Below are 16,963 nucleotides of genomic sequence, written 5' to 3' on the forward strand. Positions count from 1 at the left end.
GTTTTTTTAAACGTTTATCTAGTTTTAAAAATATTTATTTTAGTTTTAGTTAAATGAAAATGAGAAATGTTGCCTTGGCAACAAGCTGAAATAAAACAAGTTAAAGGTTAAGTATTTTACTTTTATTTCAGTTAACGTTTAATTTATTTCACAATTTTTTTATGATTAACTACTACAATAACCATGTCTCATCACTTTGACTACAAGACCCCCAATTGTCCACGAAAATATTCGAAGGCCCTATAATTTTCCAGTTCATAGTTTACTGGTTACAGATTTAGTATAAGTATTTTTTTAAGTTAGAGGAAGAAAAATGTATATTCATTATAAACAATGCCCATAGAGTTATATGATTTTTTTTTTTTTTTTTTAAACATACATTTTACAGGTTTAGAAATCACACTTTTAAACTTGGCATACTTCATATACCAGGTTTACCAAAACCATAAGAATCATGGTTCTACAAAGACAAAAATAAATTGTGTTTGATAAAAAGTTGTTTTTAATAATTTTATGTCATCTTGAGGCCCCCTTGGACATTTGGTCCCCTGGTTGAGAACCAATGGTCCGTCACGACTTACTGTTTTATTTTGTAAATAATGACTCTTTTCTGTGGGTGCACATTTCATGGAAAAGTTGAAAGGAGGACAGCAAGTGTTGAGTAAAGGAAACAAACCACCTGTCTGACAGAAACAAAGATCAATGGTGGCAAATGTGAGATTTTGTTGATCCTAAAAAGCCAAAATCCATCCCTCATATTCCAGAAGTAGAACAAAATGGAAAAATTGTACACACATTTTAAACACACACTTTTCCCATTCACTGAATTAAAGGGGTAGTTCACACAAAAACAAAATGACTCATGTTCATGTTTTCAATCTTGTATGACTTTTGTTCTTTTACAGAAGATATTTTGATCATATATTGAAAGTCACTGGGGTCCAAAAAACACTGGACTTTCACAGTTTGCAAAAAATAACAATGATACATTTTTTCAAAATATCTTTTTGAAATCCAACAGAAAATGAAAGACATACAAGTTTGGAACAACCTGAGGTTTTTTTTTTTTAATCTTGTGTAAACTATCCCTTTAAGATTGGTCACTGCTTTGGTTCGAAGTAGCCAATGGGCAGGGGACGTCTGGAAATGTGTACTCCGCTCTGTGCTTCTTTTATTTACTCTGGGACTGAAGTCAAAGCAACCACATAATGGCTATCGCCAAAACATTCAAACATTTACCATGACTTCACAGTCAACCAGGAATGTACATGGATGAAACGCAAAAAATGCGACCAATGCCAGCCCACCCATCGTAAACCACCCAAGTAAATCGATCCTTCGCTGCAGCTCTAACCACTTAACATTTCATAGCCGGGGTTTCTATTTTTGAGGGGACTCGACAAGTGGCCAAATGCCTGAGGCCTGACAACGGCTGTGCCCTCTTGGCTACCAAGAGGGGAGGGAGGCAGGAAGGCTGGATCAGCGGTCTGTCTTAGTTGCAGAGCCTCTGAAGGTCTGGAGTGGGCGTCAGCTGTTGGATCATCTGAGCGCCGCTGCTGCTGACGCTGGGCCTTTCAGTAGGCCTTGGTTCTACGCTGCACTGGAGGAGAGGCACAGGGAGGTCAGGCCACCCACAGACACTTCCAGTTCTGCTTGGCTGCCCCCTGGGCCAGCCAGGTGAGACCACCCAAGAGGAGAGCAGAGGAAGAGACGGGAAAAAGAGGGTGGAGAGAGGAGGACAGGATAAGAGGGAATAAGAAGGAAGGAGAAACGCGGCTCACACTCATCTGCCACTACAGACACTTGTTAATCTCACAATTGTCTGCCATGACTGTGTTTGAGTACAATACACATTTACATTATGAATTTTATATACTGTGAAAAAACTCTATGAAATATTGTCAGATTAATTTAATGAGACTTGTGCTGTTCAACACCAAGAACATGTACATAGGAAATGTACATTTCCATATTTCTCTCAAAAATACATGCTGAAATTGAGACATAAAGCCATCATCATGAAAAGCCAAAAATAAAGTAATTCCATTCATATTTACTTTTTCCAGACCACCTGGTGCAAACAAAGATGTATGCATGCATTTTTCAGGAAAAATGAGTACACAAGTCGATCGGGAATGACTTGATCCCAGTGAACTTGGAGCCTTATTACTAACAAAAGCCGGCAGAACGCTACACAACACGAAGATTATTCAGTTTCTGTACAAACATTGACTCAATGCATCAGTATGAACTCAAACACAGGCTAATGAAAGAGAGCTTTAAGAGTTGGGCACTCTGTCAGATGCTTCCATTATGTCCGCGTTGTTTGCTGAAGCAAGGGAGTAGACTATGTGTTTACGCTGTACAATAAACGGGGATTTAGGGCCCCTATTGCCAGCGCTCATCTCTCAACACGTAGTAGGGCTGTTCGTGCACTGGAGGGCTCTGCAACTCAATGCTTTTAATCTCTCATTTCTCTCTAGGATTAGATATAAACGCATCTGTGCCGTTAGCGTGCTCCAGCAAGCCATCCTCCTCAACATTCCCTTTCCACTGCATTGATATGTATTGAGAGTTAATCTCCTGTGATGAGCGTTTGCACATGTTTAAGACATCCCACTCTCAGAGATTTTACACTTTCATAAGTGTGCAAAGGTATGATACAAATGAACAAATGCACTAATGCATCTGATAGACATAATATTTTGAGCTCAGAAAGAAAGTAATCTTTAAGCAGCTGCTTCTATCCAAAGTGACTTGAGTGTATAGTGGGGTGCAAAACTTTTATTTTGCATTTTTCTAATTTAATACACCTACTTTCATTGCAAATCATATTATCAGCATGACAAATTGGTCGAAAGTTGTCCTGAAAAACATACAATGACATTACATATTTTACAATTTAAAAATAATAAAAGAAACACCTTTTTTAAGGTTGCAATGGATTTCTTAGATAAAATTAAGTATTTGTGCCGGAAAAAATGCCCGTCAAAAAAAACACATTCAAGGCATTTCAGTTCAAATGAGAAAATTTTGGGGACAATTTTAAATAAACTAATATTTCATTTATTTATGTATGAATGAATCATATTTAGACAGATGTAATTTTTTATCTAAATTATAAATTTAATGAGACTGTGCTATAAGTACAGATCAAGGAAATGTTTATTTTCATATTTCTCTCAAAATTACATCATGAAATTGAGACACATTGAGAAAGCCAATAATTGATAAATACATTTTAAAAAAAACTTTCTTTTTTTATGAAATTCCAAAAATACTAACACTACCGTTTCAAAGTTTGGGGTCAGTAAGATTTTTTTAAAAAGAAATGAATACTTTTATTCAGCAAGGAGGCAATGAATTGATCAAACGTGACAACAAAGACATTTATAAATGTCACAAAAGATTTCCATTTTGAACCCTGAAAAAAAGTATCATGATATCCACAAAAATATTAAGCAGCACAGCAGTTTTTAACTATTATGAAGAAATGTTTCTTGAGCACCAAATCATCATATTAGAATGATTTCTGAAGGATCATGTGACACTGAAGACCGGAGTAATAGCTGCTGAAAATTCAGCTTTGCCGTCACTGGAATAAGTTACATTAAAATACTAAAAATATTTAAATACATTAAATAGAATATAGTTAATTCAAAATCTAGAAAAACTTTTGAACTGAAGTGTATCTGTTTAAATAATTTAATGTGACAATGAAAGTTAAAACTATGGTCACATAAACTGCCTAAATATTTCTTCTACATTTTATTATAAATGCTTCTTTGTCTAAAAAAATTCAAAATCCAAAAATGTAGTTTATTTCCGAGTTTAAATGGAAATTTCTGGTTTTAAATGACCACTAAATTAAAGCACACCCAAGGAACAGCAAATCCCCCCCCAAAAAAAAAAAAAAAATCACCAGGATGTTATTCAACTTACCGCCCCATTCCATCTACACAACAACTCTCACACATGACCAGCAGGCCCATGAACGTCAGTAAGGGTTGAGAAAGGGTTCTGACATCATGTGTTTGTGAAGTTAGTGGTCTCTGGCCGCTGGGCTTTCAGCAGGAGAAATGAGGCACTCTGTGGAGTTGGACCTATCAGTGCGGGGCAGCACGGATCCAAGATCCCCCTGTGGAACACAGGATCTGCCCCTCACATCATTCCACTGACCCCAGGCCAGCTCACATGGGAGACAGGTGAGGCTGTGTATGCCTGCCAGGCTTTTACACGCTTCTGGGCACACGCTCATGCTTACATGGACGTGCATGCTCATGCTGCAATTATGTTTCTTCCATTTAGTCACCATGCTATGGTTAACTCCGAGCACAATGATTTACAGTGATGAAAATTTATCACATCATTGTGTTGCTAACTCTTTTATGACCCTCCTTCATCAATGAGCACACCTCACATGTCAAATCAATAGCTTTCCAGAGCATTCACACTCACTGTTCCATGGTGGTGGAACAATCTTTCAAAATGCAAACCAGAAAAGTTCTCTCAATCTTCCAGAAATGCCTCACATTGGCAATGGAGAAAAAGGGGAATTTCACTGCTGGTTATATGGGTTTTTAATATTACTGGGCTGTCTATGCAGTAGATAAGTGAAACATTTATTGAAACAGTGCTACTGTAGATGACTAAAACTTCAACACACATAATGCACTTTTGATTTTGGCGCCGCCCCTCTGTCAATCTGATGATTTACATAATGCCCAACGCAATAGAGCAGTGCAAGTTTTATTTGGGTGGTAAATAATGGCACAAATACCAATAAATTGACTAGCGCAAAGCTTAGTAAATCGCCTTGGATGATTCATTTAACCCCTTTTCAGCACTAATTTTTCACTGCATGTCTTTAGTAAATCCTGACAGTTGTTTTTTTTAACACCAAAATAGGGTTTGCTCTGGCGCAAGTTGTTAGTAAATCTGGCCCTAAATGTTGTTTCTCCAGAAAGAAAAAAATAAAATCTCATAATCTCAATGATTTTGCAAAGACAACATCCTTGTTGATTATTCTTACAACAAATCAGATCTTAGGGTTAGGGGCTTCATATCATTTCCCAATTTTAGATAGACCTATCCATATCCTTAACCCCAACCCTAACTATAAACTATGTCAGTTTGAGAGGAATGTTGTTCCAATACAAACAAAAGATTTTGATCCACTTACTAAGCAAAATCACAGCTTGTACTTCTCAATTTCAAAATTACACAATGTAGCACTTATGTTACTGTCTGGTGTGACAACACTATCACTACAACACAATCACTAGTGGAAGCATGTTTAAAGAATTAGAGGCACGAATCCCATCATTTTAGCTGTGATAACGATTGGATATTTTAGATAATCTATCACATACGAATAAACAAGTATGAAAAGTAGCTAGTTTTAAACATAAATGTTTATCTCTTCCCACTCCTTTAAAATCCAATTATTGTTCCTTTTTCCTAATTCAGGCCTTTTTTGTATCCTGTTTTTGGAAAGTCTATGTAATTATCAATGTAAGAAATGTTATGCCTCAGTGTTATCTTACGATATTGACACTTGACGCACCTTGATCTTTTGCTGGATGTGTCGAAGGGCGTCTGCGGTGCCCATGTCAGCTTCCTCCTGAATACACACCACATCCAACCTCATCTTCACGTCTGTCTTCAGCCGCTGATCGGTGCTCAGGGCCTTTTGAACCTCTTTAGTAGTGATGATAATCACCTCTGGAAAAGAACAATGATAACACTTTGGTGAATCAAGGATTAAATCAGGAGCATAAAAACGTGTTTTATGTACACTACCATTCAAAAAATTAGGGCCAGTAGGATTTTTGTTTTCTTTAATGTTTTTGAAAATAAATGTCGAGTGCTCACCAAGGCTACATTTATTCGATTAAAAATACAAGGGTAAAAACAAAAAAAACAAACTTAATATTGTGAAATATTATTACAATTTCAAAGAACTGTTTTCTATTTTAAAATATTTTAAAGTGTAATTTATTCCAGTGATGGCAAAGCTGAATTTTTAGCATCATTACTCCACTCTACAGTGTCACATGATCCTTAAGAAATCCAATATGCTGATTTAGAAACATTTCTTAAATACATTTTGTGGAAGCCATTAAATTTTTTCAGGATTCTTTGATGAATAGAAGGTTCAAAAGAATAATTTATAAGAAACAGAAGACATTACGAATGCATTTACTGTCACTTTTGATCAATTTCACGCGTCCTTGCTGAACAATGTGTTCATTTCTTTTTTTTTTTTTTTTTTATATCTTACTGACCCAAACTTTTGAACAGTAGTGTAATTTATAAACTTCAGATTAGAGAAAGTTTATTGTAATTCCAGCCATATACAGTGGAACAAAACATTTCACTAGGAGTGTAGCGCAGTTTAGAAAAATGACAATAACATAATAAGGACACGGTGAGTAATACAATTACTTCACTATAAACAATACACTGTAAACAAACTACGTACATGACAAAAGTTTTCACTGTGGGATTTTATGGGGAAAATAGAGGAGATCTTTTTCCAATGACACCATTGGTTGAACACAGCATACATTTTACCTGTGACACCTCAGACTTGTAAAAAATATATTAGACAAGACACCTTCAATCGAGTCTTTGTGAATTATTCACCGTATACCCAGTGAGACAGACTTTCGGCCAACTGGAAGAAGTTTGTCCCAAAATCCTGTTTTACTGCATAAATATTTTCTAACGAAGCAGCTTACTTACCATAGTTTGTGCTAAAACTTGTAAAAGCTAATTGCAGGGCCTTGTTGGCTGCACTCTGGCTGTTAACAGGACAGACTGTGCCACACATAAAGGTGCATACTGTACTGCTAGGCAGGCAAAGGGCCATACCCACAAACTCCATTGCAGCTGGATCGCACGGTTAGTCAATACAGCTAGGTGTGAACAATAAACATTTAATCATCATGAAGGCATTAAATACAGATACTCAAGAAGGTATGCCTCCTCTACTGGTTCTCAAATGTGCTAAAGCAATGAAGTGAACAGAGGGTTCTAAGTTTAGTGGTTTGGATTTATTTCCATTTTTTTTCTTGTATTCTAGCATAAAATTCTATAAATTCAAATATATGTGGCATTAGGCCTAAAACTAATTTTTTAACCATTAGTATGGAGCATCAGGAATGACACTTAAAGGGTTAGTTCACCCGTTCATCTTCGGAACACAAATGAAGATATTTTTAATGAAACCTGAGAGATTTCTTTTCCTCCATTGACAGTCTACGCAACTACCACGTTGATGCTTCAAAAAGTTCATAAAGAGATCATAAAACTAATCCAAATGAATTGAGTGGTTTAGTCCAAATTTTCTGGAGATTTGATCACGTTATTTGAAACAGCAGACTGAATTTAGGCTTTTATTCACATATAAACACTGATCAGCAAATATACACAGAAGCTCAACCGTACATGCTTTAACCAACAAGAATGAATCTCATTGGTTCTTGTGGAAGCATAAACGTGATGAGTAACACATGAGAATGAACCTCATTGGTTCTCGCGCATCAAGAAAACATGCTTGAGCTTTCGTTTACCACAACTGATGTGTGAGTTGATGAATTGTTTGTATGTGAATAAAAGCTTAAATTAAAACTGTTCATCGTATAAAGTGATTGAGTCTCTTCAGAAAATTTCGACTAAACCACTCAATTCATTAGTTTTACGATCACTTTTTGAAATGTCAAAGTGGTAGTTGCGTAGACTCAATGGAGGAACAGAAATCGCTCAGATTTCATTAAAAATATCTTTGTTTGTATTTCTAAGTTGAACGAAAGTCTTACAGGTTTGGAACGACATAAGGGTGAGTAAATGACAATTTTCATTTTTGGGTGAACTAACCCTTTAATAATTTAGACATAAAAATGGAAATAAACCCCATTCTAAATGTACAAATTAATAGACATATTTAAAACTGCATAAATAAAACGTTTGGGTAACACTTTACTTGAAGGGGTGTGCATAAGACTGACATGACACCTTCATAATCATGACATGACACATGTCATGAATATGAAGGAGGTTTTATGAATGTTTATGACAACTGTCATTAAGTGTCATTCACTCAATTATGTCATTTTTAATGCAAAGATGACATTGTTTGAGATGTCCGAGTTATGACAACTTGACATAAACCAATACATCATAACCTGTCAGTGTCTTTGTCATGACAACTTGACATCATTTAGCTTTATGGGTTAACATTGCATTAAACTGTCATGTGGTTGGTTTTGACATTGGCTGTCATGAGGCCATTATAATAGTGTCATGAATATGTATCTTGAGCTCAAGTACAGTGGTACAAATTGAACTTGTCATTAAAATGTCATTAATGCCGAGTTCAGACTGCACGATTTTCAAAGTAGTCGGGTCACTGTTCTTTTCACACTGCATGACTATCTTGGCCAGCATTCAGTCGCTGCTATGTTCATACTGCACGATGGATCGGCGACAGAAGGTTTCACACTGCATGACTTTACAATAGGAAGAATCGCCGACAACTCTGTCTGGCACGCAAACTACGTTTCACAACCAAACACACGCGAGACATGACAAGGAAACAACGCGCGCAAGACCAGAGTTCTCACGTGAGACTGGCCCTGTGTCTCAATCAGCTCCCTAGGTCGTGAATCAGTATATAATGTAAGCGAATGTGGCTGATACCCTGATCAGTGCCCTGACTGCTGAACTAGGGAGCTGATTGAGACACACGGTGGGATTATTATTAAAAATAGTAGCCCGCAAGAAGCTTGAAATATGAATTGCCTGTGCGCTGATTTGCAGCGAAAACAACATAAAGAAAAGAAGAATATGGAGAAGGAAATGTTTGGGGAGACGCACGCGAAGAACAAGGATTGTGTGTTCTGCAACGACAGTTGGAGCAAAATACATAACTTTTCAACGTGCTGCTGTTGATGGTCAAGCAAATGTTTGTGCTTTGCTTCTGTATGATAAAATTGTAATGTTTATCTGAAACGAAGCCATGCTTGCTGATATTTTGGTCTATAACTCCTCCCCGAACTCTCCGCTGCTCTGTATCTTGCTCTCTCATTGGCTGTCGGTCATCGCCGATGCAGTTTTCAGTCAGAACACTTTTCACACTGCAGGATTTTGAATCGCCGACAGGTCCAGATATTTAGCATGCCAAATATCTCACGGGTGTCGGCGACTCGTCTGGCGATTCTCTCAGATCACGTCTTTGCTCATTCACACTGCGTGATTGTCACTCGCGTGAACGAGCACCGATTTGCCTGTGATTTCAGGCATTTGTCGGCGATTTCTCAAAACCTGTCGGCGAGCCAAAATCGGGGCTAAAATCGTGCAGTCTGAACTCGGCTTAAGTGACAATACTCTGACAAATAATTTTATAACAGCGTCATGACTATTTTTCATTTCATGTTTTTTTTGTTTTTGTTTTTTGTTTTTTTAAGTTTCCTCTAACAGAAGGTCAGATAATAGACAATTTCAAATTTCGTAAAAAAGATGACACTGTTATAAAATAATGGTAACACTTTATTTTAGGGTCTTTTAACTAGTTGCTTATTACTATTAGCATTCATATGGCTAAAATATTGGCTATTTATTAGTACTTATAAAGCACATATTAATGCCTTATTCTGCATGACCTTATTCTACATTCTTAATTCTACCCAATACCTAAACCTAACAATTAACTATAATAAGCAGTAAATTAAGAGTTTATTGAGGGAAAAGTCATAGTTAATCGTTTATATATGTGTTCCCTATACTGAAGTGTTACCAAAATAATGTAATGTAATGTTAACCCATAAAGCTAAGTAGTTTTTTTAAGTTTGATAATTAATCTGCTATGTCATGTTTATGACAGGTTATGATGTTTTGCTAATGTCAAGTTGTCATGACAAAGACACTGACAGGTTATGATGTATTGGTTTATGTCAAGTTGTCGTAACAAAGACATCTCAAACAATGTCATCTTTGCATTAAAAATGACATAATTGAGCGAATGACATTTAATAACAGTTGTCATAAACATGCATAAAACCTCCTTCATATTCATGACACGTGTCATGTCAAGATTATGAAGGTGTCATGTCAGTCTTATGCACACCCCTTCAAGTAAAGTGTTACCAAAGTTTTTTTTTTTTTTTTAAAGCACATTTCCATTTTTATGTTTGAATTATTCAATTCAACATACTAACACTATTAAATTGCATATTGCTATGTTAGCCCAAAACAGTTTTAAGTTGCATGGGCCTGCTGAAGGTCTCCTATTCCTAAGATATCTGTAGGAAAGCAGGCCGTTATCCTCAAGTACTAGACTGCAGTTAATTATTAGAGTTGAAATTATCCTACAGTTGTCTGAGGTGTATTTGACTGTGTAATTGTATCTTGTCATTCAGTGTCCTTCCAGCCTATAGCAGTTGTGTTGACTGAAAAGACCACAGTAACTTGGCTTCATTTAATTTGTCTTTTACTAGGTTAGTTGTATAGATATAATGTCAACAAGGCAAAACATCCACCTCCACAAACTTTCCATTTGAATGCATGAATTTAGCACACACAAAACATAAAAAGTTTTATCAAGCTTCTGTTCTCTGACAAAAAGAGTCTCAACACTAAAAATGAGAAGCAACATGGGTGCTGGTCTGTGCGGGTGGGTGTAACGTGGAAACCATGCCATTATAGCATGCCAGTTGTTAAAACTGCCCTACCTTTCCTATTTAGGAAATAAGGACTTTATTAGTTCAATTTAAGCAGCCTGTGCAAATTATTACCACCTGCAGCTTAAATGTGTTGTAAGCAATTTCAGCATTTTGTTAACTTCCAACACACACACCCACTCTCCCAAATCCACCTCCAAACATGTCATCCAATCCGATGTCAGCAAACCTATATGCAAAGCAACTCACAGACAGAGAGTTTCTGTTTCTGGCTATATTACAGAGTCCAGAACTCTCAAGACACTGACAGGTTATTATCCTGAATTACTTGTTAATTCAAAAATTAGAAATAATAAAAACTTTATTTTCATATAAGAAATGCAGCTCAAAATACTTTATAAAAAGAAAGCCTTAAAGGCACACTATGTAAATTTTCACCACCAGAGGTCACTTATTCAAAACAAAGGTATAGCTTGATGACGCCTTGATTTCGCGGAATCATGGGAGGTGTAGTCTTCACATCTACAGCCGGTGGAAAAGAATCAGGACAGGACTTAGGCAGAAATCATTAACAGAATTTAGTAACGTTACTATAGTAAGAAACAGAGCAGGGCCGAGTGCTGTGCGAGCAGAAACGAGACCACTGGAGTGATTGCTAATGAGAGACGAGCGCGACACGTTTCGAGAGCAGTGGAGCTTTTATTATGCCGCAGTCACTGCTTCCGCTTCTTCCGGTCCAAGCGTATGTATGTGGGGTAACACATCGCTGTTTTATCATATTGGATACATTTGTATGTTGAAAGTTGTTATAGTGCTACTCTGCGATCATTCTACGGCTACTATGAGACACTTGTTGCAGACTGCAGGAAGCTAGATCGAAATTAGGCATGGTAAAGCATGGTACTCGCTGTAAATCAAGACAATGAGATTTAAACAATATAACAATGATTAGTTTTCTGTGATGAATGTATCCAAACAGTTGCTCACCCGTCTAATATAACACATAATATATTAAAGCGTCTTTGGTGTTTCCATCGTTTCTACAAAATAAAACCAGAAATCGAGGGTAACGTATGATGTCACTGATAGGCGACACACGGACACGATCCGTGTCCTGGTTAAAATTGCTTATTTCTCTGGATTTCAAAATTCTTGGAAACATTTGGGATAATGCAAGTACACAAGTCAACAAAAATATATAACATTGTTCTAGTGGTTTTTGAATATTTTAATCCAAAAATCTTACATATTGCGCCTTACTATTTCACATAAAAACAAGTAAAAATAAAAATTAATAAAGCATAAGATTAAAGATAAAACCTACTTTATGATAATAAGAGATGATAAAATGAATATAACCAAAAAACAAAACAAAAAAATGGAAATTAAAACCAAGCAATAGTAAAAGACATTACATTGTCATTTAAAGGGGGGGGTATCACTCACAGTTTCTGCCAATCTCATGTTAATCTTGAGTACATATAGAGTAACAATGCATCCTTCATATCTCCAAAAAGTTTTTAATTTTGTATAGATATGCTAAACCTAAAGTCTTTCCGAAAAAAAACCCACAAGATCCTGAAGCCGTGTCTGCTGACAGTGCCGTGGGCGGAGCTAAAGAGTCACGAGCGCACAGCTTCTGCGCAGAGATCGCATGCTAGCTGTGACATCATTATAAATAACAAGGGAACAAAAACGTTCGTGTTGTTCACATTATATGCACTTGCGCGCCGATTGTCAACAAAACACAGATATCTGACGCAGCTTTACTCTGCGCCGAACTGGGACTTGTTTGCAAAGTATTCATCACCAAATTCCAAGGAACAAACAAACATACGTGCACAACTCTGTTGCTGCCCCGGAAAAATAATCTTCATCCTCTGTTCCCTTAATGCTGGGTTCTTTGGGAAGCTGAAAAAGGTAATCTTTCCCTCACAACCAAAAACACACTCCTTTGGTGACAGGAGCTGTGTCTCATTTCGAAGGCTGTGTCCTTCGAAGATTGCATTTGAAGGCTAAATACTTCATCAAGGATGTCATTTAAGACGTCATACTTAAAGGGTTAGTTCACCCAAAAATGAAAATTCTGTCATTAATTACTCATTCTCATGTCGTTCCACACCCGTAAGACTTTCATTCATCTTCGGAACACAAATTAAGATATTTTATTTGAAATCCGATGGCTCAGTGAGGCCTTCATAGGGGGCAATGACATTTCCTCTCTCAAGATCTATAAAGGTACTAAAAACATATTTAAATCAGTTCATGTGAGTACAGTGGTTCAATATTAATATTATAAAGCGACGAGAATATTTTTGGTGCGCCAAAAAAACAAAATAACGACTTATATAGTGATGGCCGATTTCAAAACACTGCTTCAGGAAGCTTCAGAGCGTTATGAATCAGCGTGTCGAATCAGCTGTTCAGAGCACCAAAGTTACGTGATTTCAGTAGTTTGGCTGTTTCACACACGATCCGAATCATAATACGCTGATTCATAATGCTCCGAAGCTTCCTGAAGCATTGTTTTGAAATTGGCCATCACTAAATAAGTTATTTTGTTTTTTTTGGCGCACCAAAAATATTCTCATCGCTTTATAATATTAATATCCACATTAATGGATCTTGAGAGAGGAAATGTCATTGCTCCCTATGCATATAAGGTCTTACGGGTGTGGAACGACATGAGGGTGAGTAATAAATGAAAATTCTGTCATTATTGGGTGAACTAACCCTTTAAGTATGACGTCTTAAATGACATCCTTGATGAAGTATTCAGCCTTCAAATACGATCTTCGAAGGACACAACCTCCGAAATGAGACGCAGCTCCTGTCACCAAAGGAGTGTGTTTTTGGTTGTGAGGGAAAGATTGAACGAAGGTCTTACACATGTGGAACGGCATGAGGGTAAGTAATAAATGACAGAACTTTCATTTTTAAGAAAAGTAACTGTAATAAAATTGACTGATATTCATTGTGAGGTGTAAAACACTCTAATTTCTTTCTTATGTTGCAATCTAACGGTTATTTTTCTTAAATGAGACTGCCTCTGATGTATGCAGCCTTCAAAGGGTGCAGCCCCTGAATTGGGACACAGCCATTGTTGAAAAATCTCTGGGCTTCCGTATCCCAAATGAAACGCGTTGATGGGCGTGCTCTTGCTCTTGCTCTGGGTGATGTGTGTGCGCACGCTTATCAGGGAGAAGTGCCTATACAAGCATTTCCGCTCTCTTTTGACGTCATACAGACACACTCGAAAAAACTCTCCGAATCCCGTACCAAAACCGGAAGTAGTGGATTTGGCACAGAAATACTCCGTCATACGTCCAACTCGTGTTTTGAAACTTTGGCCATGTTTATCATCAGAATGCAACTCTTTAACAGTGTAAATAAGTCAGAATGCATGAAATAGCATTTACCCCCTTTAATAATAGAAGACAATGTAAAATAGACCAAATACTTCAGAAACTGAACTAGCTGACATCATGTATGCTAAGAAACTGCATTTTGCAGTTTTTCATTAAAGAATATAGATTTTTTTTATCTGAGAAAACCTATTTCTACTCCCATTTGGCACTAGACAAACATTAATTGTGGGCCTTGATAAAATAAAAATTAAAATGACATACAATATCTCAAGAATTCCCCTTTAAAAAATATTTTAAAAGTAATTTACACATGTAGACAGCTACAGACCTGTTTCTCTCCTACCATTCATAGGAAAAACACTTGAACGAGTTGTTTTCAACCAGGTGTCATCTTTCCTCTCACAGAGCAACCAATTGGATGTCAATCAATCTGGTTTCAAGAGTGGCCACTCGACTGAGACTGCACTGCTGTCGGTCACTGAATCCCTGCGGATTGCAAAAGCTAATTCCAAATCATCAGTTCTCATTCTGCTCGATCTATCTGCTGCCTTTGACATGGTGAATCATCAGATCCTCCTGTCCACCCTCTCGTCACTGGGCATCACAGGTACTCAACTTCTCTGGTTTGAATCCTATCTCACAGGTAGGTCTTTCAGGGTTGCCTGGAGAGGGGAGGTATCCAAAGCTCATCAACTGACCACAGGTGTTACTCAGGGTTCAGTTCTTGGACCCCTCCTCTTCTCCATTTACACTACATCACTTGGTCCCATCATTCAGGCACATGGTTTCTCCTACCACTGCTATGCTGATGACACACAACTCTTCCTTTCATTCCAACCAGATGATCCCACAGTAGCTGCACGAATCTCAAGCTGTCTGGCGGACATCTCGGCATGGATGAAAGAACATCATCTACAGCTCAACCTGGCTAAGACTGAGCTTCTCGTCTTCCCTGCCAATCCGACTCTAAATCACGATTTCAGCATTCAGCTAGGCACATCCTCAATTACCCCATCAAATTCGGCCAGAAATCTTGGAGTAATCCTTGATGACCAACTGACCTTCAAAGACCACATTGCAAAGACAGCTCGGTCATGCAGATTTGCACTTTACAACATCAGGAAAATCAGGCCCTTTCTAACAGAACATGCAACACAACTTCTGGTCCAGGCTCTGGTCATTTCTAGGCTTGATTACTGCAATGCTCTTCTGGCTGGACTGCCATCATGCACAATCAAGCCTCTACAAATGATTCAGAACGCAGCAGCACGTCTCGTCTTCAACGAGCCCAAAAGAGCCCACGTCACGCCTCTCTTCATCTCTCTTCACTGGCTACCACTTGCTGCTCGCATCAAATTCAAGGCGTTGACGCTTGCTTACAGATCTACCACAGGCTCAGCACCCTCCTACTTCCACTAACTCTTACGAGTCTACACTCCTACCAGAAACCTGCGCTCATTAAAGGAGCGAAGGCTTGTGGTACCATCACAGAGAGGCACGAAATCACTTTCCAGAACATTCTCATTCACTGTCCCTTGCTGGTGGAATGATCTTCCTGCCTTCATCCGGAATGCGGAATCCCTGCCAATATTCAAAAGACAGCTGAAAACCCATCTCTTTCGTGAGCACTTAACCTCATCTTAAAAAAAAAACAAAAAAAAAACAAAACAAAATTCTTATACCTATCTTTTCACTTCCTCTCTATTGTAGCTTAGGATAATCTGAGCACTGCCTATAACTTGTATTATGAGCACTTCTTGTCTATTTGCCTCGTCATGACGACTCGCTTGTTGTATTCCTCACTTGTAAGTCGCTTTGGATAAAAGTGTCTGCCAAATGAATAAATGTAAATGTAAATGTAATTTCAAGCCACAGTGTCTTATTTTAAAACAGACCAAAAAAAAAAAATGTTATGAACAGCTGTTAAACAATCTGCATTGTTAGCTAGATAGATACTATAATATCACTTTCTAATGAACTTTGTTTTCTGCTATGACTATGACAGCATGTTTACCTTCAAAGCCCACTCTCTCCAGCAGGTTGAGGGGGTACCAGATGAGGGGTCTGTTTCCCACAGGTAGCAGAGGTTTAGGGGTGTTATAGGTGAGATCCATCATCCTGGATCCTCCACCTGCTGCCATTAGCACCGCCTGCAGCTCCATCCCAAATACCTGCAGGACAAAACAAACAACACATTCAGTCTTCCTACAGCAGCACTCAGAAAGCACTGAATCAGACTGAACCATCTTTTATGTAACATGCTTTTCAAGACATTACTCCTGACAGGACTCTTGTTTCATCATCCACACTATGTTTACTGAGACGTAATGCAAACAATAACGGCTTCTGACGCTATTTATTAACGTTTATAACGGTTTAGAAACACACACATTCGACTTACCTCTATTGGGCGTCCAAATGTTTATGATTTGTAAAGTATTGAGTCCGGGCACGTGAAAATCTGCAGCACTGTAGCAGACGCTCATGTGGGTCAGTCTGTCACTATCGACTCGCTATCGTCAAACACTTACTGCTAAAACCGAGAGAATCCAACTATTTAAACACAAAGAATACAAATAACTAAAAATCCCCTGAATGTTTAGTATATAACAGTCTACAATAACTAACAAGGTATTTCGAGATAATGACATAAGACTGTAACTTTCAAATGGGTCGTACAGAAATCACGACCAGAAACTTTGGTTCCGCATAAAGAATCAGTTCCTCTTTTTGAAAAAGAATGAGAGGAGAGCGTGAAAATAGTCAGTTTTATTTGTTTATTTTAGTTTTTATATATGCAAAGATTATTTGAATTGATTTTTGGATTTATATGTTTGTATAAATGTAAAAGCTAAAAAAAGAGAGGCGCTTATAGCATAATATTATTGTTTTAGTGTATGCGTTATACAGTGA

General features: G+C 37.6%; 1 protein-coding gene across 1 annotated transcript in view; it reads right to left on the reverse strand.

Moving 5' to 3' along the window:
* The window catches only part of eif2b3 (eukaryotic translation initiation factor 2B, subunit 3 gamma), a 51,067-nt gene extending 34,323 nt beyond the window's left edge, over positions 1-16,744 (reverse strand). Inside the window, exons 1-3 of the mRNA XM_048163330.1 lie at positions 16,452-16,744; positions 16,065-16,221; positions 5,567-5,724 (exon numbers count right to left, since the gene is read on the reverse strand). Of these exons, the coding sequence (XP_048019287.1) occupies positions 5,567-5,724; positions 16,065-16,212 (306 nt within the window). The 5' untranslated portion in view covers positions 16,213-16,221; positions 16,452-16,744. The remainder of the gene's footprint in view (positions 1-5,566; positions 5,725-16,064; positions 16,222-16,451) is intronic.
* Positions 16,745-16,963: the final 219 nt, after the last annotated feature.

The sequence above is a fragment of the Megalobrama amblycephala genome, linkage group LG17 (assembly GCF_018812025.1).
Source record: "Megalobrama amblycephala isolate DHTTF-2021 linkage group LG17, ASM1881202v1, whole genome shotgun sequence".
Lineage (NCBI taxonomy): Eukaryota > Metazoa > Chordata > Actinopteri > Cypriniformes > Xenocyprididae > Megalobrama > Megalobrama amblycephala.